The following is a 25,557-nucleotide window of genomic DNA, read 5'->3' on the forward strand; positions in this document are numbered from 1 at the left end:
ATGAGGAAACCTCGCACCACTCAGTTGCTGCAGGCCATCGTGTTACTGTCCTTCCTTCTTTCTCCCCTGCACATGACAATGCTAACAAGGCTCAGGTGACTCAACTCAACCACAGAGCAGTTCAGGACTCCAGCATGTCACTACAAGTGCTCTGGCTGCCTGGACATGCCCCTCAAGATATCTCTGTGCAAGGGCAATCTTCCAGTAACCTCTGAGTGCTCAGACAGGAAATACCATCCCCGATATTCCTCTCCCCCAGATCAGTAAGAACAATTTCTGCAACTATCAGGAAACTGCATGGGATTCTCAGATGAAACCCCACACCGGGTGGAGGTGTAGGTCCTATGCCTCCAGGCTACCAGGAAGTATCGGACTTGGAGAAGACAGGTCTCCAGCTGGACTATCAGCTTCATCAGTTTTAAACACATCTCCCAAGGAAAGGCAGACATCACATCGATTCTAGAAACCAGACAGGCTTCAGCTGAGATTTCTGATGGGTCACTAGAGCACCATATGGCCCCAGAGCGGCTTGGGGATACAAGAGAACCCCTCTGTTGGAGGCTGTGTCTTTCACTCATGTTCTGCATGCAGACACAGGCAGGGAAGCTGACGCTGCTCTGAGATCTTCAGGCTGCAGCCAGATCAAATGGCAAGACCCTGAACAGATGGTGGCCCCAGCTGTCTGCAAAACACCGTCTTCCCCGTCCCACATGGTGACACAGAAGCAGAGGCAACAAGAACACTGAGGCCCCAGAAGGCTACTGCCAGTGTCACCATCCTGAACGCAAACGCATGTGGCCAAAACTGTGTTGAGCTTCTGAAAGACACAGATGAGCTGCCAACCTCCTGCAATGATACAGACACTGGAAAATTCCTTTCCTTCACAGTGACTGGGTCAAGCCTTCACCTCAGCACTAGGAAAGCAATGCTTCCTGCTTCAGTAGCTTTCTGATACGGGTCCATAACGAGCTTGGATGAAGAAGCAATAAATTACAGGACTGGAACGTGCAAATGCTCGGTCTATGATCTAACTTCATTTGCTCAAGGTCAAGACTGTAATTGGCAACAACTTGGTGGTAAAATTACTTCAGTTACACATCCATAACCTTAAGCTTCAGACTACAGCTGTCACACTGCAGGTTTTCTGTCTAGGAAGAAGAGCACGTCAAATCTGCATGCCTACAAAAAAAAAATAGACTTCCTTTCCAAGCGCTCCTATCAAATAGCTAGCCTGTAAAAGAGAATTAAAAACAACAAATAAAACAACAGCAAAAGACAGTAAGACATCAGCAGCTGCAAGGAGATGAGAGGAGAGGTTCTTGAAGCATGTAACTGCGTTCTGGAATGCCACCAGGCCTCACCTTTGTACTCAGGTGTGAACTCCTTCATTTCTGGGGGCAGAGATTCATAGAAGCGCTGTTCTCTGGTAATGAGGGGCTTGCAGACAGTATGGTCGTCGTAGCGCATCATGCTGCTGTGCCCGCCCACCTGGTGAATGAAAGGCTCCAGCAGGACCCCTCGGTCTCCGGATCGAGTGGCATTCTTGCCATACTTGCCCACTTCCATGGTTTGACAAACACACATTGCGCTGGGCACCAGGTGCACTCTTGGAGCATGGGGAGAGCCACATGAGCTGGGAGGGGCAGCTCAGCAGCGGTCAGGCAGCCTCAGGGGGGAAATCCTGGCAGTCTGCTTCCTTACAACAACCTGAAAGAGCAAAGGAGACTCCTGTGAACAGAGAACTGCTTGCCAGAGGCAGTCTCACCTAGAGCTTCCCCAATAGGGTTGACAGGAGATGGGGAAATAAGGAGATACAAGTATTTTGAGCTTCCCATCTTCACAAAACAGTATTTCCTTCCTTTAGTTCACTTTATCAGTACAGCAATGTGATAATGGAGCACAAACCGTGAGCTACAGCACAACTAAAACCAAGCCCACACCTGCCTATCGGTAACAGCGACTGACACAGGCAGAACAAATGTCAAGAATCTGAATTCCACTCCTTGTGCCTCTCCATTTTTAACATCTGAACAACTAAATCATTCCTGTTCACCTCCTCCTCTAACACTGTTTCCTCCTTTACTGACCCGCTTCTCCTCAAGCTATGACATGAAAGACTCTTGGAATAAGACAGTCACGCTGCTGCTGTGCATACGCTCTAACTGAATGGATTCCACTTGGATTCTCCCCATTATTACTCTGAGCCCTTCAGGACAACAGCTATTTTCTGATGATTTCCCAGCACCTAATGCACAACAGGTCTCTGATCCCTAGGGGCAGGCCAGAGAAATCGCTAAATCCAAGTGAGATTAGAAGTGCTCTGGAGAAGACAGATGCTCTTTTAATGTTTGCAGAGTGCCCGGCACAGCCACAGGACGATGGAAAAGTAAAGCTGTCCAAATCTTCTCCAGATGATTTCCCCTTTCCAGCTTAGGCTATAGCTGCTCCTGAGGCTACAGGATTTTCTCACAACAATGACTTACCCAAAGTCCTTGGTCAAAGAACTATGGTTTCTGAATTCATCACATTTCCAGTTTCTTAGCACAGCCACAGCTGAGGGCAATAATTTAAGAACTGAGGGATCTCAGAGGCCTGAACAAGGGACACCATCCAAGCTGTTCCTGCTCTGGCCACGGGATGTCTCCACAGCTACACAACACTGCCAGGCTGGGGGAAGTTCTGGATGAAGATGGGCTCTTCTCCCTCCCCTCCATTTCAGTCACGTAAGAGATGCAGCTCAAGAGATTCAAAAGGAGGGGTGATACTTCATAAGGTGTTTAACCCAGTCTAACCCAAAAGCTCCCCACAAAAGGACGTTTCTCTCTTCCTGCCCACAGATTCCTGCTCCCTCCCTCGCACTAGAATTTGGGATAGCATGAGTGTACGTACATTTGAATTGAATCATCTCACTGATCCGATGGAAAACATTTCCTTTTGTGGTTACGCAACCACACAACTACATCCAGTGTAAAGGGAACAATGTGAATATTTAGCTCGCTTTTAAGGTGGGGGGCAGGGAACAGGAGGCAAAAAAACCCCGGCAACTCAGATGGTCCCTCTCTGTTGCAACTCATATCAAAGTCTCTTCAAGGTACCCTTCAAAATCTGTCTCCTAAACTCACTCAGAGCCTAAGTTGTAACACAAAGGCAAAAACATGCTGTGCATTTCTCTCCTCCCTCTTATTTGCTTTATCAACAAGAAAAAATTTCAGCAGCAGAGGCTTGTCATCTTAGATTCAATTTCTTTTATTTTGCCAATGACTAAAGCGGAGTTTTCAGTTATCCCAGACAATATAGGGGACAAGTTTAACTTCATACCTTCCTGTGGTTTAAACTTCACAGGACAAGAGAAGTCAGAGATTCATCTGTTGATAATCTCCGATTATCACTCGCACACGATGCTCAAGTCTGGTACTAGTCCCAGTTTTCACTGAGTTAATCACAAAATGTCTCAGGGTGTCAGCTTTGCCAGTGACAGAAGGAAGTACTGTTCTCCATACTTTAGAGAAGGGGGAACATCTAAGCAGACTTGTTAGCTTCAGACAGAGATCACAAACACCCAGGCAGACACACACACCCCCCAAGGGCCACACAGACTGTTCTCGCAGTTAGGAGTGCCTCACCTATGGGCTACAGGCAGATTTTGGCCATCAGAGCAGATCTGAACTCTTTGCCTACTTTCAGCAGCTTCCTAAAAGTGAGCAATAAGGAAGTGTAGGCCACCTGAATTACTCTGAGGACAGCAGCCACCCACTCTGCCTTGTCCGTCGAGCCTAGAGATATCTGTGAGATGACTGCAGTCATCCAAGGGCTCCTGGAAAAGTGGCAATGAAAACAGGCTGCAGCCACCAAGAAGTGCCCAAGGCTTACTGTCAAGTACCCCACCGCCCCCAAGAAAACTCAACAAGACAAGTTTTGGATGTGCAGACACTTGGGAGGGAGTGACAGCCACCAAAAAAACAATTCTGTGGCTGTGACTCAAGAGGAGCCAGGCACCAGGTGGGGACAGAGTCCAAACCTGGTTATGACTGCTCCACACGTTCATCCACACGCTCTAAAGAAAAGAGACACAGCCAATATTTTCCCACGTACGAGTGAATGTGCAAAAAAAGACTTTGTGGCAAGTAGCATTTCAGAGACAGCATTTTTAAAGAGGAAGCTATCTACAGGGCTTGAAAAATAGGCACTTTGTAGCTCAGATACAAAGCTTAGTGTTTTTAATCAGATTAACTCAAAGTAAAGGGTGATTCCTAAACATGAACACTATCCACAAGACAAAATTCCAGCAGTTTCAAACAAATATAAAGTACAAAACTATTTGAAGGCCTTAATATTACTAATCCTTCTTCTGTTAAACAAAGGCATGGGTTCAACTATTTTAGTTGGCTTATAAAATTCAGAGTCCTTCCAATTACACTGTAAAACACAGCGCACAATCCACACAACAGCTTGAGGGAGACCAGTTCATCCGAGCAGATCCTTTGGTCCCCTCCAACACCACCACTCTGGCTCAAACAGCAGGAAAATGTTTAGCATTCCCCCTTCCAACAGGCTGAGCTACAGTTTTTAAGACAGATCCATCAGGCCAGACTTGTGAGAGGTGGGGGGTGAGGTTCAGGAGCAGAGTTAGTGGTGACTACAGAAGGACAGACTACGTCCCATATTCCATTATCCCCCCCAGCAAAAAGAACCTCTTGTACTGGCAGAGAACATTGAAGCCTAGATGCCTGTCAGCGTATCCGCTCCAAATTTGAACTGTACAGCTCACTGCTCAAACACTTTTTACCAAGACGGGCATAAAGAGCAATACGCCGTATTTTCTTGTAGTAGCATGCAAACAAGTCAGGAAGACACACAACCTAGTTCTGCTCTTCCTAACCGTTAAACCGGGTAAACCCCGCCCCCAATGCCAACATCACCCTCCAGCAGGGAATATGCCCCTCCACAGAAACACAGTGCTGTGCTCTTGAAGACCCAGCCAGAGTACTCAAACATTACTGAACCCCGGCTGTAGACTACTGATGTCTCACCAGACCACCACCAGAATGAAGGAGATGCCTCCTCCTGCCAGTTCACAGGGCCAGAGCACTACCACCTAGGGATGCCAGCACAGGAGCAAGGGAGCGGGAAGAGCGGTATGTCCTCTTTGGTGGTGTAACTTAAGGGAAACTCGCCTCAGGTCACCATGGGGACAGAGAGCTGCGCTGCAACGGGTGTGAGAATTACTGCAAATGCTGCTGTTCCCACTCGTTATAAGCTGTCTTCTACGAGAACACTGGCAATGCTTCATGACTCACTAGTACAGCCGTTTTCCAAAAAGTAAAAGGAGAACAAACATTTAAAACTGTGATGTGTTACACGGTGAGAAAGCCGACTGCACTAAGCACTGTTGACTCACACCTGCGTTGTAAGCAGCTTGCACGTCCATCTCACCGGCATCGCCTCGCTGCGGCTCCTAGGACTGCAGCCAGCCCTCAGGACTTGCGGTGCTGGAGACTCAGGCAGATGGCCGCTGACGGTTCTGGAGCCGGGCCACAGGCGAGGGATAAACACTGACCTCAAGGTGAGGCTGACAAAAGCTGGACTTTCCCTTAACAACCCCAAAACAGTCAGGGGCAAAGAACAAGAACACAAAATACCAGTATAGCAGGCAAGAGGACTGTAGCATTTGGCAAATGGGTATCTGGTGGCTGCTTCTTGCGAGCGAAACTTGTTAGCAAAGAGAAGCAGCAGCTAGCATCCATGCTGAAAAGCACGGCATTTTCTAGTCTGTTGCTGTACTGGGTGACAACTTCTACAGAAGAAAATGCAGTCTAAAGAAAAAAAAGCATCTCCCAGTGCGCTATGAGATCAGCTTCCCAGCACAAAAGCCGACACACAGGTCTGAGACACGTCTGTCTAGTCAGCAGAAAATGGAGATGACCCCTGGGACCTGGGCAGAGAACACAGCTCTCCAAAAACCTGTGGCAACATTCAGGATGTAACCAGAAACATCTGGTCAGCATGGTATCCAGGAAGCTACAAACCTTCCTAGCCTGCTTGAGCACACAGCTTTGAATCCTGAGCCCTCCCCTGCACCACGTCCAACACTGGAACTATTACCAAATATAGCCCTTTCCAGACACGCTGCCCTCACCAAGGCAAGCCTGGCTCTTCAGATGGAGGCCGGAGAGTAGGATACCATCCGTATTCCTGCATCAAAAGCAAAACAGAAGTCTCGGGAAAAGCTGCTGAAGAATGCCAGCTGAGGAAGAGAATGCCAACAGTGAGGCTGGTGGAGGAACTGCAAGGCCACAAAGAGGACAACAGCCACTAATAGGTGTGCTCCACCCCATGCCAGAGCCAAACAAAAGCTTGCCTCCTTCACCAACACTTTTCCTGCCACAACAACAGCGCACAAACGCAACAACTGCTGAAGCGGGCACAAGGAAAGAGCCTAACCTACTTTAAGATAGAGCTTGACTGAACTCACAGAAAGGATCACATGGAAAAAAAAATAATACTAAAAAAAAGTCAAGCTTGTAATATGAGTCCTCAGGCATGTTTCTGTCTCCCGGAGATCTGAAGGAAGACTATTTGTGCCATCCTTACATCATACTAATCACAAAGCTTTCGCACTTCTGCCAGTAGCCTGAGAGACCAAGAACTGTCTCCTCTTCTCCTAAGAAAGGAGCGGAAGCCGAGCCTTTTCAGCTCTTTCTGAAGAAAGAGGCTGAGCTGGGCACTTTTAACTACAGCTGGAAAGCCCAAACCACTCCTGAAAACCAGTGACTAGGTCTGGTGTTAAAGAATGCTTTTTTCTTAGAAGCCAGATTAGCAGGAATTGCAAAAACCCTTCTGCTGTCACCTACACATAAAGGACAGCGTGCTTTCCGGGAGCGACGAGGCACTTGAAGTCCTTGCTGGGGATCTAGACCCAGGGCACAGACAATACCTGTTCTCTCACACTGGCACGCTACAGCAGTAGCTTCTGGTTGTGGTTTGTTATTTGTTTTGTTTTTGGTTTTGGTTTCTTTAAGCCAAGCCTTAGCACACAGCAGTGCACAGGGAGCGTCTGTCACGTTTAGCAACATATGGAGCAGGTGCTCTGCAACGCTTCGTGAACATCTGTCACACAGCTGTCTGCAAGGGAGGGTAACCAAAGCCAGGGCTCAAATGGCCTCTTCCAGCTTGTATTCCTGTCCAGCCTGTTGCTGGAAAAGCTGCCGTTACAGGCTGGGGAGCAGGAGAGGACTGCATGTAACAGGGATGATATAAGCTGATTTAATTCCCTTGCTGCTCTTTTCTCCAGGCTTCCCCTTCTTCACTGGAGAAATACAGCACATTGGCAGGACGGCACTAGCTGCCCGAGGACCTGTCAGTCCTTGTCACCACTATCAGTGTCACCGCAAAGGGGAGGTGGGAGGAAGGTCCCGCCATGATCAGGTCACCACCACTCTTTCCTCCCCCAGTAGAGCTGTGCGACAGGGAGCCAAGCTGCTGAATCCTGCTGCACCTTCCCAAAAATACACCCTTCCTCAGTGTTAAAGGGCACCTTCCTTCTCTGTTCAGAAGCAGTGGCTTCAGTCCAAGCCCAAGGGTTTCCATAGCAGCAAGACCTGTTCGAACAGGTACATTAACAAAAAGTGGCTTTATCAGTACCAGCCCAGAAGATTTTCTTCCAAGCTTGTGCCTAGGAGAGCAGGGTCACCCAGTATCAGCTTTGCAGGGTATAGGAGAGATGAGAACATGACACGTGCTTTCTGGAGAAGAGCTTACGGAAGATCAATGCTTATGAGGCCTCATTGCTCAGCCTTCTGTGAGCTAATTTCTGGCTTCTCTTCATCTCATTTACAAAGAGGGAAGAAGTTTCCGCTGGATACAGGTTATTTTTAAACTATTCTAACACAAATGCTGCCATTCAGCGCAGCACTCAGATTTAATAGTCAGAAAGGAACTTACTTTGAACAGCCACAAACCATAAGGAATCAACCTAATCATCAAGAAAAGCCATTTATTGAATTCACACCAGTGAAGGGGCTCAGAAAACTCAGCAGCAGCAAACTGTAAGTCCTCACATTCACAGTGGGGGGGAAAGGAAAAAAATTCACATCAATCCCATTGAAGACGTTTGGCTCAAAGACTAACTTGGAAGGAATCTGTAACTGAACTTACAAAACAAATAAGCAGAGGGAACAATTTCATCTCCTGCCTCAAAAATCCTATGTTTAAAGTTTTCACTAATGCTGGTAATAACGCCTACCTGCACTTCAGTCACAGACCTTGGCCTCCTCCCCAAGAGCGGGGCTTAAATAAGCCAGCCACATCCCTAAGGAACTCCCGAAGGACTGCACTATCTCCAGGTAACTCCACCCAAACTCCTCCCCAGTAGGAAGACGATGGAATGACTATGCTGAGTTCAGCACGAGGAGGAGTATGTTCAGAAACAACGCACTTTCACGTCAGCTGTGGGTACGAAATTCTACAACCTCAACAGCATCAGAATGAGCTGATGAACAGGTACATACGGGCAGGTAAAGGCACCACGCTGTTCTGCTGACACCAAGAGTGAGTCAGAGCTGGTGATGCTTGTGCTGAACCAGAGGACAAACACACCACGCAGCAAGCCACCGCTGGCAGAGAAGGAAGGTGCAATTTTGTGGTAACGTGCTTGGAGGTTAGCTAAGTGGGTGGCACTGGGGGGATCACTCACTGCCAGTGGGGCAGCCCCACCTGACAAAAATCCACTGCACTCAGGTGAGAGGCAGTCTCAGGTTTGTGCCACAACAGGGGCAAAGGGAACAACTGGCACCTCCTAAGTAAGTTCTTACCTCATCTTTTTTTTTCTTGGTTAAAAACGCCCCAGAAGTCCTTGCAGGTGTCAAGACCAGAGCCAAGGAAGTTAGTTCCTTGTTCAGAGTAACAGAGTAACAGTTCAGAGTAACTGCTGGCCCCCCAGCTGGAAAGATGCTGCCATCATACACGTGTGCAAGCACCTCTGGAGCTTGAGCTCCCACTCACACCTCCACAGACTCTGGAAGTAGGAGTGGGCGTGCACCTTAAGCTAGCATCCCTCAAGCTCCTTCCTAGCCAGTACAGACACCTGGAAGGCTGGTGGGAAGATGGGACAAGATTCTCCCAGCTTGCGTTAAGAACAAGAGGAAACCTCCAGCAAAAGCACCAAAACCCCGGAAGAGGGAAGTACTTGTGCAGCAACAAATTCAGCTTTCAGACTTGAGAGGGTGGTTGACAAGAACCGAATGGAACAGTTGACATGCTGCATCTTGCACCTGTCAGACAAGAAAACAAAGCACAGAGGCCAGTGAGGATTCTGCAACAGGAAAAAAAGTCAACTCCTCCAACTCAAGAGCAAGGGCACACATACTCCACTTTCAGACCACATGCAGGCTGTCAAAGAAGAGAAAGGAGGAGTGTTTTCTGGCTCTCTACCCTCCACCATCTTCTTATAAGGAACCCTCAAAAGATAAGGGAAAAATAAAAAAGAAAAACCAAGATCTATGCAGAAAAACAAAATATAAAATCTATTTGAAATTAAAAGTCAAGCAAAAAAGTTTCATCTACCTGCACTTTGTACGTTTTTTCTGTTCTCATAATGTGTAAAAACATTGAATTAAGGAAGAAAACCTAGGTGAACATCTAGGCCTCCAGCTCTCTCATAGGGAAATGACAGAATCAGAAAACACACATCAAAAGCTTGGTCTGCGTAAAGAAAAAAAACATACTTGATTCATCCACCACATTCTGTCTAGTTTGGTAAAACAGATTTTAGGGAGGAAACAACTGCTTGTCTTGGCTGCTCTTTGAGGTGATCCTCTACAATGAAACCAACTCCATGCAAATGCCTGGCTTTAAAAAAAAAAAATCCCCAATATTACATTCTGATTTCTTTTGGCACTGATCGAGCCAAACCAGTTCATAATTCCACCTTCAGTTATTTCTTCAGAGTATGGTTACACAGGCAATCCTTTGACAGCTGCACCAGCACGAGCAGCACCCTCCCACTCAACTCTGCTGTGCTGGTACAACTGTTTGCAGCCTCACCATGAATCAAACGAGGGAAGCGATCGCAGTTAAAAATAAACCAGCACTTTGTTTTGGTTTTTTTTAGGGATTACTTTTCAACCCAGGTCAGATCCCCAATCTATTGTGCAGCTGTACAAACAGTTGTATCAGCAGAAGGTGCCTGAATTGCTGATGGTTATCCTCGTGCCTAAAGCCAAAGTTTGCATTCCCAGCTCACCTCTCATTTCACGGCTGCTGTAGAACAGGATTACTTACTACACTGAACACGTAGGGGACTTTATCACTGCAGCTCGCAACTGTGTGGAGGGTCTCTTTAATGAGACAAAATGAGGTCACACTGATGAGTATCCTGCAAGTAAGGCATAAGCTCCCTTGAGCTGTTGCTTGTCCTAAATTATATGTCATTTTTGCACTCTGCATACTGAAATAAATACAAAAACATGACTAACAAAGTCACTGATGCGAATGAACAGCTTTGGGCCAAGATCTGAAACAAAACTCTCCTAGAAATTGCATAACCTTTAACTATCTTGGTGATCTTCCATTCAAAAAAAAAGCTCAAGCCTACATGATGGACAGATTCCCACCCATTTGAAGAGTGTGACATTCAAGGAGTGGGGATTCTATCTGCAGTTTTGGCAGCTCTTCAATCACAGTTGAATTTTGATTTTAACACGGAAATGCAAAGAGATGGAAAACCAAAATAAGCACTAAGCAATGACAGCATGCTAGCACGCTTTAGAAAGGACCATGAGAGAAAGACTGAAGGTTCTTTCCCCAAATCACCAGCTCAAATACTGCTTGAACCAAAACCAACTGAAAATAGTTTTTCTTTGATGGCTGCCTGGCAACCTACTGGAAAGGACTTGGTTCTCAGTTCTCTGCTGTCAGCTGTTGACAGGTATCCACATCAGACACAAACCATTATGTAAGGCCTTCCCACTGAAAACGAGGCACAAAAAGATTGAATAACCATTAAGATCTGACTTCTAGAACAGTGTGGGAGGGCATGTTAATGAAACAGTTCCAGGAAACTAGATTTCTATAGCTTCTGTTGTGTCTGCTCTAGAAGGCAAGAATCACAGTCTCTAAGCTGTTCAGGATCCTTGTGTTGTAGATGTTAAATCAATCCACGAGGACACAGAGAACCAACAAAACTGGTATTTGGCAAATCTTACCCCTCGTTCCTTAACAAGCATCTCAGAGTATAGCTCAATGACAGCTAAAATAAATCTAAGTCAGCACACTCCAAACCCATCCTCTCTCCTGAGTCAGCACTGGCACTCACCTGATCCTGCTTAGAAACTAGCCTGGCAAAAAAAGTTAACCCAGAAAAAAAAAAAAACAGCTTGTTTTTGCCAATGTGACTTCCTGAGTTGGTTTACTGCCAGCGCTCAACGAAAGCAAAAGGGGAGAATCATTCAGCAGAGAAAGGGCAGGCAGAAGAGTAGCAGTGCCAATTTCATTCAGCTTCAACTCTCCTGCAACCATTCGCAGAGAACAGTCTCACCCTGACTTTAAAGAGCCATAAGTTGCTGCTCCCACCAAAAAATTGTTCAACTTTTTCACCTCTCACTTCTGTACGAAAGATTTAAATTATACATTAAAAAAAAAATCAGAATTATTCATGTTTTAATTTTCCACAACACACTATTAATACTTAAAATGCTCTATTTCCTAAAAAAAAAAAAAAAAACAAACCCCTTTTTCTCTGAAAATAATGCTGGTAACAAATAAAGAGCCACTAAAAATATATAGAGGGGAGTGAGAAACAGCCTGCCGTGATTTACTAGGGCATGACAAACAGCAGCAGCATGTGCAAGCAGTACTGGGGAGCAGAGCCAGGAAGAACAATGACCACAACATTATACAAACAACACTGATTCATGAACAACAAAGAATTCTTAGAAACTGCTGCCTGGGTTATGTCCAGGGCTCTCTTTACCTTGGTTAACCATTAAGAAAGTCAGTTCAGAAAGCTGACCACTTCTGCACAATGAAGCTTTTCCGGAAGCGAGAGCTGATCCAAATAAAGGGCTTTATGTAAAGGGCTGCATCTATGTTGCAACAAATCACTAGAATATCATAAATCAGAAACAAGAAGTTTATCTTAATAAATTCTTGACTGCTGACACTTAGTCTCTACCATTGGAACTATTTCTCTTTAAATATCATAGACATATATTAAAGGATTTTAAAACATTTAAGAAAATTCAGTAAAGCCACCATTTAGGACTGCATTTAGACGCCTGAATTTCTCACAACTCTGCAATGCAAGTAAAATATGGGCACAACAAAATAAGGCAAAGGTAAAACTGCGGTGAAGTGGCAGAGCGCTAAGCAGAAGCACGTGGTCCCATTTAGATCAAAGCGGGCTCTGAGTGTCTCATGAGCAACACACCAGTATCTGTAGAGAGGAAGACTTCATAACACTGCCACATAAGATTATCAGCCCACAAACACACAGTTGGCTTCTGGCAGGTAGTCTCTGCTTGCACAAACCTGAGGCAGAGTTTTACAGAGGTCACAGCTCTCGCAGGATTCATCTAGATCTATTTTCCGCCGCTGCGAGATGAAATATGAAAAAGGGAGAGGAATTGATCCCAAAGAGACAGAGCGTCGCACAGGGATTGTTTCTCACCCTGCAAAAGGTGACCTCCCAAAGCCTCTTTGATTCTCCTCTCCTTTAAGAGGATTATGAATCCTCCCCTTGGGAGACCTCTGCTCAGCTACCGGCCCACTGATATTGCAGATTAATACTATGTCTTGTCTCTTCATTCCTTTCAGCAGAGAGATATTAAAAGAATTTATAAGGTCACTGCTCAGAGATCAGGACTTATGGAACCTCTAACGCAAGCAAGGAAAGCCACAGCCAGTGGTGTTTGGTGGGGACTCTGCTTTGTGGCTACCACACGCCCAGCTGCAAGTCTGCCCAATGCTTCCCTGCTCAAATGCCAATTCAGCTTATTCGCACGCGCAGGCTACCGGCTATCCTTGGAACCAGACATTTCACCAAGGAACAGCTGAAAACCAGATACCATAATACGCTAAAAAATTAAGGCAAGTCTAGTGAATGCACTTCACAGCTCTGCAGCTCATAGATAGACTATGAAACCAAAGAAGAGTCTCAGCAAGCACTAAGCCCAGGTGCATTTTCAAGAAGTGAGGAACAGCAGTGCACTGCAAGGACACACTGGCATCTCCAACAGAAAGCCAAGGAGTAGACTGCAGCAAATTCAATTACAGAAATCTTTATTTTGCACAGGCACCTGGAACCAAGAATATGAGGACAATTTGTCCTCCATTCTTTGTTTTTTTGCACCTTCCAACAAGATGCTATTTGGACATATCTGAATGGAGTCCATGAAACAAGTCCTGAATGATCCCTAGACAACAGTAATCAGGAATCATCTCCCTTGCCACTTCACAGCACACAGATGTGAAGCAATCCGCGCTGCCACGCAGTTGAACATACACGGGTTTTCCTTCATAAAGTAAGGAAAGTCGAAATGAGTTATGAATTTGACAGTTACAAAAACTGAAGACTAGACAGGAAGCGAAACCTGGACAGGCAGGAACACGTTGCCAGCAGGGATGCAGAATCTCTGTGAATGGAAATTTAGGATGAGGTTAGACACATATACAAGCTAATCCCAAAGGATATAGTCAGTTCCAATCTGGAACAAATGGTAAAATGTTCTCAGATAAAAAAAAAGTATGTGCCTAACACAACAGAAGATCTTCTCAGATGCATCTGCAGGACACTCCACCGTTTTGGCCGTTTCAGACTACACAGTGCAACAGCTAAGCGAAACCAAGAGTTAAGAGTTTTAACCAGCAACTACACAGAGAAGCTACAGGGTTAACCACAGAAGCACAAAAGCCACTGGGAGCTAAATCCATGAAGAATTATTACAAAAGCTGTAAACGCAGAGGAGCTCAAATTACATTCCTTAAGTAATTTTGATAAAATAAGAATGATCTACAGCTTTCCAAGAGACCACTAACTGAAAGAAAAACATAAGCAGCTTGAGGTGAACTTGGATTTTTAGTATCTGTTCTCAACTTTTGAATTATGATGCTTTTAAAACAGAAAAAAAAAACAGCTTTGGATTTAAAAAAAAAAAAAAAGTCCGTTGCTGCAGATAATTGATTTCCACAGAAAAATCCACAATTAGGACAAAACATAACTTCTAATTGCTATTTTTAATTCTGCAGTGACAAAAAACCTCAAGACAAACGTTATGTAAGACCATTAACCTCTCTGGTCATAACTGGCACACTTAATTTAGCACACTACCACACTAGATAGCTTAAACTGAATTCTTAATGCCAAAGCCTACCATGGGCTGCAGCAAGAGCAATAAAGGAAAGAAAAAAAACTCCAAAGCAAGTATCATGTGGGGAATTTTGCAATTTCAGTTCCTCGGGCACAAGGAGATACACCCGAGCCTGCCCAGTTCTAATGAAACAGTATTCTTTCCAAATTGGTGATCCCCAAAAGATTATCAGATGCTCCCTAATATTTTAGGAACACTGAAGAGAAATCAAAGCACACAACAGATCTGGACTGACAGAAAACCTCCAGCTCACCTTTTATAGTAGCAAGAGGGTCAAACCAAAAGAGGCTGTAACCTGCTGAAAGGAAAATTACTTTATGTGTTGAGCGACTGTTTTTCTTCTTTACAGACTAACCTCTCAGCATCGCACACGCACTCTCCATGGCACTTCAAGTCAGGGATGATTAAAATCTCCAAAACTGCCAGATATTACACTTAATCGTAGTTCAGTGGCTATGACATACACACATATGACCGAGTGAAAAACAAACCAAGGTAATCTTGAAGAATATTCATGCCAACCTCCTCCTGTGCAAGAAAAGACAGATTAATGTTCAACACTGACAATAAGCAAGACTGATGAATTTCAACCAGCCAGCCTCTTAAATACTGCCTTACATCTATTCTTATCACATTGTGGCAAAGAATGACATTCAGGAGGAAAAGTAAGACTGATTAAGAGCCTACTTTCAGAAGCTATCGTCCTGCTGTGTGGAAAGAGCTGTATGAATCACTAGGTCATCCTCCCCCGACTCCATTTACTCTCCAGAATTCCCTGATGTGCTTGACTTCATACTCCACCCATCCAGACGGCAATGTCTCAACTTGCACACAAGAATACTGCAGGAGAGAGCATCAAAACGCTCAGTAAAGCTGAATGGCCTCTAGGGCTCTTCCCCATTCACAAATCCAATTATTTTATCACAGAAGACAACGAGGTGGGTCAGACACACCTCACCTTCAGTAAAGCCATCCTGACTGTTCCCAGTGACATTCCTTCACGTGACCGGAAACATGTACCAAAAGGACCTGCCTCGTGCCTGTCCCCAGGCCCGAAGTGAGGCTGACCAGCCTGCAGGTCCCTGGATCATCCTTTGGGTCTATTTGGAACACAAGCGCAACATTTGCCTTTGTCAAGTGATCAGAGACATCCCAGCACCCCTGTGACTTTTCCAAGATGACCAAGATTGGCATCACCATGACACAGCCAGCTTAACACCTTGGGGTGCAGCCCATCAGGTCCCATAGACTCAACACGCCTCAAATTCTCTCAAGTAATCCCTCACTGTTTTCATTTCCTTCCGATCACTGTCTCCTCTTTGAACCCTGCTTCTAAACAGAGGCCCAGGAGACCTTACCACTGAAGACTTAAGCGTTAAAAAGCACCGAATGCCTCAAGCACGTCTGTGCCAATCATCACTCATCCAGCAGAGTCTTTGTTTAGGTTTTTAGTGCTGATGCAGAGGTAGAAGCTACCTGATAATTATCAGGGATGTTGTAATTAGCACTGACCCGAGAGAAAGTAGCTGGTTTCACAATTCAAAGACAGAAATGCAGACGAACATAGCTGACTGTGTTCTGTCTGTATTCCAGGTTGTCAAAGAAACCACAGGTCTCTTTGCAGGATGTAAAACCAACTTGCTGGAGAGTTGCATGACCCCATTTCTAAAATGTCTGGCAAAAAAGCCTTCCTCTCTCTGTCAGCCAGGCTGAGTTGAGCAAAGGGAAGCTGGCTCTGTGAAGAGCAAACCTATGCCCTCCTGAAAATCCCTAAGAAAGTTGCATGAAGAAGCTTCTTCAGCTTTAATTAAGAAAAAAAAAATTAGATGATGGATGAATAAGGAACTATGACTTTCACCCATTTAGATGCCAACTAGCCAGACTGCTCTGGGTATAGAAAAGATGCTTTATGATGACTCCATATTCTCATGGTTTTTACATAATAATATCTCAGTGTATCAGATGACTGGGAACGGCAGGAGAAAAATCAAAAATGCTCCCCAAGAGAAAGGAGAGCCAAAAGACACAAAATACTTGCAGCCCAGGTCATTGCTGCAGACTTCTGGCACAGAGCAGGCATCTCATTGTGCCACGCTCACCCTGCCAAAGGAATGGCACTGCCTGCTGCGTCTGAAAGCTAGCCCGGAAGTGTAACGCAAGCAAACAAAAGTACCTTTTATCAGACTCCAGAACTCGCAAGTCTCCCCTGCCCCCTTCTGGGAACAAGGTGGATTTGAAAACTTCAATATCTATTTCCAACGATAAAATTGTTTACTTGGGCAAACAAACCAAAAGAAAACCCGAAAGAGCTTTTGCCTCAAGCAGGAGTCCCTTCAGCAAAGATGTTGATATTATTAAGTACATCTCCTTCAGCAGCAGAAACAGACTCAAACCAGATTTTCTTTACCCATACACTGAAGCCGCTGACAAACTCATGCCTGCCAGAAAACAGCCTGACAACTCACTACAGCTCAACTATTATGACTAAGCCGATTCATTCCTCAGGTCACTATGCAGATGCGCAGTGCAGAGTCTGTGTCCTTTATTCTAATATCTCCACTACTTACTTCCCCAAAATAAAAAAAAAATTAAAAAAAAGCAGCTACAGCAAAACTTGCACGACGTGCATTAACTGCTCATAAACCACCTCCACAAGTTACGGAAACCACATTCTATTAAGCTGCTGACTGAGACCTGACTTAAGCAAAAATCCCTTTGCAGTGACTTGCCTCTCCATGTATTTAAGTTGAGATCTTAAATGCAAAAGAAAAGCAGACCTCATTAGGGCCAGAGGAGAAACATTCTCCCACCTGCCTCTTCCTACCACTGCTAACAAGGAAAAAATTGTGGCACTGTTTGTCCATGCATTTTTACATTTCACTGCATTAAAAGAAAAAAAAGTTGCACTTTCCTGTTCACCTCTGGGGTGCAGTTCTGCAGTACTCTGCTACTCAGAAAACTTCAGCAGATATTCAAACACTTCTCCTTTGTCTCTGTTTCGCATGTAGGCTTCTGAGGAGGAAAGCTAAGCAAAGACCCCACGTACCACTCCCAGCTGCGACAAGCAGGAGGGAACTTCCAAAGGAACGGAGCACAGCTGCTGTTAAGCAACCATTCTCTTCCATTCCATGAAGAGAAATGTTCCTCATTTTGAAGAAACTGCCCCTGCAGCAGAGATCCAGGAACTCTATCCAAAGAGCACATTGTGAGCCACAACACATTCTGTGCTCTCCCCTCCCTCTGCAGAGTCAGCTGGTAAGGAGCAGGAGCTGGCTCCAGTACTCAGGAAGCAGCACAAATGTTTTGTTTCCTAGGAATTAGGACAATATCTAGATTTAAACCTATCATGTCTGAGAGTTACGCATCAAAGCCAAACACAAACTTGCCACGAAGAGCTATCACAAGAGAGCTGATCTCACCCTTAAGGCCTCTCAAAACCAGCATTTAATTTGGTTTGCTTCAAGCTCACTGTAAAGTAGCTTTAGAATTTCAATAATATGCTGTGGGCTGTGACACCACTCTGATCCATCTTCTCCTCAGATCTATACATTGCCCTTTTTCTGAGCTGTCTTGAGAATTAATTACACGGAAAGGAACAGTGTTAGATAAAAGGATTCCAAGCGACCGGCTCTCAAAGGAACTGACTACAGGATCTCTGCCTTCAAGAAATCTGTGGCAATGCCCAATCAGTACAACTCATGTTGTTAGAAAGAGAAGGAGCTTGAGATCCAAGCAAGCAAACATCAGCCCTACACCCATGATCTCACTTGTGGCCAGTAACAAACACGTGTTTAGCCATGGCGTGGGTTCTACCTCTGCCTCTTGTCACCACCAGACCACATCAGAGTAGCATCCTGACCTGAGGAAGTTCTGCCAGAACTGCAGGTGATACACAGAGCAGCTTTGAACAAAAATATTAATGCTCTGACTGTAACGCATTGTCTGAACAAGCTCCACCTACCCGTCCACATAAAGCAAGGCAGTAAGAGCAAGCTTCACAACCTCATGGAGCTGGAATTTCACTACCCCAGAAGACTTAATTCTCACACACACACAAGCAGAGACATACCAGGGCATTTCTACAGTTAGAACTGAGTTTGAGAGTGAATGGAGGGGCATGCGTATTAAAGTCTTCTCCGTCTTACTGTGAAGATAAAGCTGAATAAACATTTTGCTTCAGCTACACTTGTCTTTTTTTCTACTTGGGGAAGCTGACAACACTTAGATTTGGCAGGCCCCAAACAGCATCATGCGGTTTTATTGGACAGCCCGGCTTTTGTCTGAACACTGTTAAAACATTTAAAGCCAGCAGAAACATAGCAATTCTTACACCTCTCTGTTGAAGTTTAACAGGTCAGCAAAGCGCTCAGTTGATTTGGTTAAGAGATTCCTTAGATAATCATAACCTACCTGAGGTCATCCAAACAGAAAGAGAAGAACTAGGAATAGGCTACTGGTTTTGCTGCTTCCACTGAAGCTTTCAATGATCTTGGTCAAAGATTTCAGTCCTGGTGTACTGCAGGCATCGGCAAAACAGCATTTCAGAAAGGAACAGCAGGATAGTCAAGTAAACTGTCTGTATACTGTTAATAAAAGACTGCAGTTTGATGATCATTTTATTTTCCATTATCCCCTTGCACCCCATTTCAACTTAGCCTTACCCAATAATTAAATTCTCAAGATTTTAAGAATTTGCATCCTAGTTCATCAGTAATTGAGTTGAGTTTGTTAAAACAGACTCAAATTAGGGCATCTCTTCCAAGTGAACGCAGTGCTGTGTTTGGCTGAAGAACCAAACCCTTTAAGCAACTTTTCTGCTCCAGTGGCAGAAGCAGAAAAGGACAATCTAGGAGCACATCAGTTCCACAGAAAGACTTAAGAGCATAAAAGCAAGATTATCCAAACAACTTCACTTCACCCCAGTAAACAAATTCTTGTGCCAAAAGCACGAGGAGCAGCTGTTATCTAGTGGTTTCTCCTGCTAACGCAGTTTCTTAAGTTTCTTAATACAGTTTCTTGGGGCTTTCTTAAGCATCTGAAAAAGGTCAGAGGCAGAGAAATCCAAGGCAGTCAGATGTACAGTACTGCAGATTATATCAGTGCTCAGGACACAGCTTAATTCATTGCATGAGAAAAGGGAACTGCAGGTTGCCCTGCAATGCCGAGTGGACGTCCATTCTTCAGTAAGAATAGGAAGGTTTGTAGGGATAGGTAAAAATCTTTTATTAGACTAACTGCTAGAGGATGCCCTCCTCTTCCACTGCAATCCCTTCTATTTTTACACCGCTGATGAAAAAATTAATTCAGCTGGAAAAGATATATTTTGGGGCCCTACTTTTCTACTTAATCCTTCTTTCCTTGGAAAAAGCGCTAGTCACGACAACAAAAAAAAGAGCACTCACATCACTGTCCACCTTGTCAATACCCCCAGAAAAAAACAAGCTTTGTGTTAAAAGCGCGGGTTTACCACTGTAACCGTATCTACATTACAGGATTCCACCGGCAGAGCTGCACTGGGCAAGGATGAACACGCTCATTAATGCAGCTGTCCCAAGCGTTTCTAGCAGAAATGACCTTATAAGCACGTCCACAGGGAGTTAAAGCCACATAATCATGTTGCAAATCCATGCCCCCTACTTGCTACCAGTTTTATTTTCCTAAGCAGATGACCCTTAAGGGCCACAGGCAAGAAACCATGAGCTGTAACTTCCCAACTTGACATTTCATTGTACTTTCATTTGGTACTTTCTCACAGAAAAAAAAAAAAAATCCCATTCTCACACACAGTACATTCTCTTGTATGGTCAAGCCACTTAAAAAAACCCACAGCAACAAAACCAAACCAAACACACAGAGAAGAGAAGGAAAGAGAAAAATCTGAGCTTTTGTGTTAAATAAATCTCAAGATGCTGCAAGAACAAACAATGCCATGGAAAATATAGGGATAGAGTGCAACATTTTGGTTTTGAGGTTTTGCCAAAACTAGTACTTAAATTAAGTAAAAATAGATGAAACAGTATTTAACGGCCCTTAAGGCTAAGGTAGCAGATTCCCTTTGAAACCAGCTACAACTCTACAGAGAAATTCATACAAGGATACTCTCACATCCTTTGTGACATTAAAAAAATTCAACATGGCAAAGCATACATGACACACAACTCAGGGTGGTCCCAGAGGATTTTCATCTGGGCCTTTTGTTATCCTGTTACTCTTCTGGGGATCAGCATAATCTGCACGACTCTCAGTCACTCATACCGAAAATCTTAAAGCTGTTAAAATACCTCCAGGTTGTTTTGTGGCTTGCAGTATGCTCTGGAAGGTAAAGGGCAAAGAATCAGAGACGCCCCCCACCACTGGAGTGAAAACGAAAGGCAATCTGAATCTGAGGCTATCTTCTCAGAAGATACATCAATTGGACGGCTAATCACAGCTTCAAGCTTGGCAAGATGCTATGCATTCTGAAGGACAAAAAACAAAACTTGGCATTTAAAAAATGTCTGCAAGATCATTTTACCAGACCAGGAGCCAGCACTGCCATTCTTTGGTGCCTTATTCTAGCAAACCTCACACTTTCAAGGGATCCAATATAACTTTGACTTTGCAAAAAGAAATATCCAAGGAGAAGGGAGCTCCTAGATGCCAAAGCAGCAGTCCCGGAACACAGTTCACCCTTACTGTATTTCTTAAGCTTCTTCCAAGGTAAGGGACCTTTAATAGGCCAAATCTTCATTATTACTCCTCTTATACACTGACACTGGGCAACAGGCCTCCCCGAATGCTCTACCACATCAGCCAGTTCTGTTCTGAAAGTCTGAAACGAGAAACTCCTCCTTTTCAAACAAAGCGAAAATCAGACGAACAAAGCCTATATTTAACTTCCTCTTCATTGTAGCAGTTGCAAACAAGTTCTTGTAAACACTCTGCAGGTCACAAATTTCCAATATCTTATCTAAATGTTAAGCTGCTGAAGTAGAGCTCAAAGCTCTTTCCAACAGGCTTTCTAGAGTGCCATTTACAACAACTGAGGCCGCTGGCTAAGTAACAGAGCTATGAAGTCAAACTAAAAAGAAAATTTGTCAAACCTGAACTATTGTCAAATTAGCTTGTGTCTAATTAAGTGCAGCACCTGCATATATATATATATATATATATATAAATACACGAATGTGGCAAGTTTACTTCTAATAGCAGGTCTGTCTCAAGTGTATAAAAGCTACTTTGTTTTTTCATACCTTAAATTCCTCTAAAGATACTGGAAGACCATATTGCAGCTTCTACAGAACACCCCTCTGCTAAATCAGATGTATTCTCACAGCCACCTGGGTTACAAAACATCACGGGCCATATATAAGCAGGGAAGGCAAATTTTCTCTTTGATTTTCTTCTCCAGTTTAACACAGGATGATAACAGGTGCCAGAAGCGTACCATCTCAGACTGAAAGACAGACTAACAAGCGCTATGGTTAGAACACACAGTTTTCTTCAAAGATCAGAAGAAAACTGCAAATGGTAGTAAACCTGAAACAACAGAAAGTGCTTTGCACTCACAGGAGAGTCAGCCTGCCAAGCTCACTACCACAAGACACTGATCAGAATTTTTAAAAGGTTTTCAATTCTCCTCTGGTTGTCGTGTCACAATAGGATGAAGTACAAAAACCACAAAGTCTGGAAACACCTCACAATATAACTTGTAACCTTTAATTGCCAGCTTTTAGGAAGATCTTTTAACTACAGCAAATACAGAGCTTGGTTTGTTTTTGCCTGGTGAGTGATACAATACCCTCAACTATTTTGACTAAGAATATTTGAGTCGAGTTGCATTTACAAATCAGAATTAATTCTCAACATGACTGGTTTTTGCTATTAAGTGAATCAAGTTGTCAGTAAGTCCACTGTATTCTCAACTGCTGAAATCCATATGGAAGTGTCAATCCTAAGGATGCTGCGAGACTAATGAACAGACCACAGGAACAGAAACACCTGTCTTCTTAACTAAAGCTAAGAATAATTAAGGGGAAAAAACAAACTCTGAGCAGTGCTATTACAGGAAAATACCAGTGTGCACAGCACCTGAAGAAGAAAATGAAAGCTATTTAGATTCTGCATGGTGCAAAACAGTGGTGCTTACTGAGTCTGACTAATGGAGTTAGGGGTTTTCTCTCAGTTCTGTAAAAATAAAAGATGCATAAAACATGCCTGATAACATTTATTGGTTCAGATTCAGCTTACCTGCAAATTTTAATAAGTATATTCAGGTCAAAACTTGTGGTAAGAACTGCAAAATATTTAAGACCTCAATTACATAAAGAAGATTTGTACCCAACAAAAGAAAATGCCACTTGCACAACATCAGAAAAAACACTTAGAATATTTGGTCCAGATGTGAAATAAAAGCAAATCATTCCACTATTTGCAAAAGTAAGGGTATCCATACTCATTCTGTACATGATCACATTTAATATAAGCAAAATTCACATATTCAAGATTAACCCGATGTGAGTTTTATTGTGGGAGGCATGGGGTGCTTGTTTAAGAAACTCTCTAAAAAATAAAATCTGCGTATGTAGTGTTTCAACACAAACTGAGCTTCAGACTGCTTTAACAATCTTTTGGGGACAGACTTAAAAGACTGCAGACAAAAGGTCTTTCCCTCCCGCCCCCCCGTGCCCCTAGATTTGTGTGATGAGAGTGTCAAGCCCCATGAATCTGACAGGCACGCCTCCCTCAGAGCTGCCACATAGCTTTACGCAAAGACCACAGCCTGGAAAAGGGAAACACACCTTCCACCAGGCAGCAAGTGTTGTCAGGGCCTTCCCAAGCTGCAGGACAGTTTTACTTACAAGCCGCAGCGCTACTCAAACCAACGCAAGAACACAACGCCTCATCTTCCGCAATAGCTCATTTTCACTGAAGTTACTCCTTGGTTTGATTCAGCCACTGACTAAGACACAGGACTAACAGCCCCCTAGGCTTCCCTCCCAAATCCTGCCTGCTTTAAATAACTCCCTGACATCTGCATTCACTGGTGCACTGATTTTGGTGCTCGAAGCTGCTTATCGCCTATAGTTAGCTGTAACGAGATCACGACTGCCTCCCCACACGTGCTTAAGTTGCTTAGACAGTGCTGTCAAAGGACACAGAACAAACAGCCAACCCTATCTTCTGGTGCCTTTCTAAGATTTCTAAACACGCTTTTAGGAATGCTTGACAATACTTTGATGCCAGCAGTGGACAATGCTAATGTGAATTAAAGATTACATGACATTTCGCACAAACCCAATCTGGCAGTTTAAAAAACAGGGAAAATGCAGCTCATCTTAGAACTACAGGGGAAAAAAAAAAAAAAAAAAAAAAGAAATATCACAGCAGAATATATGAGCTATACAATCGTTCACCTTTAGATCAGCACTTCCCTACCCTAGGAAGGCAGTTGTGGAGCTCCGCATCTTTGGTCCTTACCTGTTGCACTTCAAACTAGCGAAGACCATCAGTCGCACAGGTCAGGGGCCTCCTCACCAGAAAAGTGAGCTGTGCGACACAGCCACTATTTAAACACACAGTCTCTCAAGAAAACGAGGTCATTTGAGTCTCCTGGCAAACAAATGCTTTGCCACAGGTACTACTACTGAGTCATATCTTTGTGGATAAAGAACTGGGGGAAAACATGTAAGCTAGACTTTATTCCATATTTAGAACAGCACAAAGTAATCCCTTTCAGCCTGAAAGACTATTGAGCCAGCTTTCAGTAAACTAACCTCAAAATAAAAAGGAAAAAACCAAACAAACAACTAAAAAACAGGCAACTGATAGAGTTCTGAAATCATCATAAGGCAATTTAGCTGCAGTTCAGCCACCTAAACGGTCAGAATTGCTAGAGTGTAAGAGTTAGCCTCCAAATCTTGGAAACTTAGTTCTTTTTTTTTGAAAAACTGACACTGATTTGATTAAAAGTTAACAAATATAAAACAGGACTGAGCTCTCCACTCTGTTCTAGAGTGAACACACTAACGCACTTACCTAGGTCTTCCTGTAAATATGAGAGCACTCCTCCCACAAATCGTATCACGTATACTTACTTGAAAGGCAAAATTACCAACTGAGAGGTAAAAAGCAAGCAGTGTATTTCACTTTGCATAGTATTTAAGGCGGCTGCATACATATTCTGGACAAAACAAGAAAAAGTTACCTTAGAGACGTCACCCAAGCTCTCTCTGCTGAGCAGTCCCTGGAATACAGAGGCAACCTCTCGCAATCAAGAGGGAGCAGGATACCAGAAGCAAGTCAGCCTGGAAGATGTTGTACGGAAACGTGTTAGCAAGAGCAAAATTAGCTTTTATTTCGATCTTTACTTGCTCGTCAATTCAGAATGTTTGAGAGCATGCTTTCCCTCGAGCCTGGGAGCAGAATTCACAGCGAGCTCCTTTCAGGATGCAAACGCTCTCACTCATTCCTCTGTACTCTGACAGATGCTCTTTACCAAACACACTGCTGGGGCCGAGAGGACCACCGCCCCCAGCTGCCTCCTCCTCCATCCCTCAGCTGAAGATCACCCACCAGGAGGTGAAGGTGAAGCAAAACAGGATGCAGCCTGTTTTTCACCTGGCCAGGTTCACGAGACACTGATGAGTATTAACGAGGAGAGGTTGAAGCGTGGTGTATTAAACTTCCACAGCTGAACAGGCACTGCTGCAGGCCCAAATACAAGGAGGGAGGTAGCGTTTGGCAAAGAAGCAGGACAGCTGCTGGAGGAGATAACCTTTCTAACTACAAAAGCTAAATCAGAGGCAGCTTATCTACTGGAGCTCTCAACCACGTGCAGTAACATCCTACCAGGACAGGCATATTGCATCTCATAACCTTTTTTACTGCTTTTATCAGATTTGGTTGACACAAATCTTCTACTAATGTAATTATGGCAGCTACACCCATGTTATTTTTGAACAGAAACAACTGCACCGATGTTAACTACCATGGATAGCATTATACAGGCAGAGGCACCTTGTAATAGCAAAGCTTATTCTTTTGCTCCCAGAGAAGGGGATAAAATAATTGGTTGTGAACAAAACTAACCACGCACTGACAGGGGTTATGCAAAATAAAAGAGAGCTTAAAGCAGCTTGTCTTTTTTACACAGTTAACGCCACTCAAAATGCACATAGACAAGCCTACAGAAATAAATGAAGGTCCATGACTT

The 25,557-nt window shown here is 44.1% G+C and overlaps 1 protein-coding gene across 5 annotated transcripts in view; it reads right to left on the reverse strand.

The window, feature by feature from the left end:
• Window positions 1-25,557, reverse strand: part of IP6K1 (inositol hexakisphosphate kinase 1) — a 36,671-nt gene that overhangs the window by 7,122 nt on the left and 3,992 nt on the right. For all 5 annotated transcript variants that reach the window (XM_086755429.1, XM_086755426.1, XM_086755428.1 and 2 more), the window contains 2 exons: window positions 24,550-24,649; window positions 1,362-1,707 (listed from right to left, as the gene is read on the reverse strand). In XM_086755429.1, the coding sequence (XP_086611555.1) occupies window positions 1,362-1,584 (223 nt within the window). In that variant the 5' untranslated portion in view covers window positions 1,585-1,707; window positions 24,550-24,649. The remainder of the gene's footprint in view (window positions 1-1,361; window positions 1,708-24,549; window positions 24,650-25,557) is intronic.

The sequence above is a fragment of the Chlamydotis macqueenii genome, chromosome 10 (genome assembly GCF_036417535.1).
Source record: "Chlamydotis macqueenii isolate bChlMac1 chromosome 10, bChlMac1.mat, whole genome shotgun sequence".
Taxonomy (NCBI): domain Eukaryota; kingdom Metazoa; phylum Chordata; class Aves; order Otidiformes; family Otididae; genus Chlamydotis; species Chlamydotis macqueenii.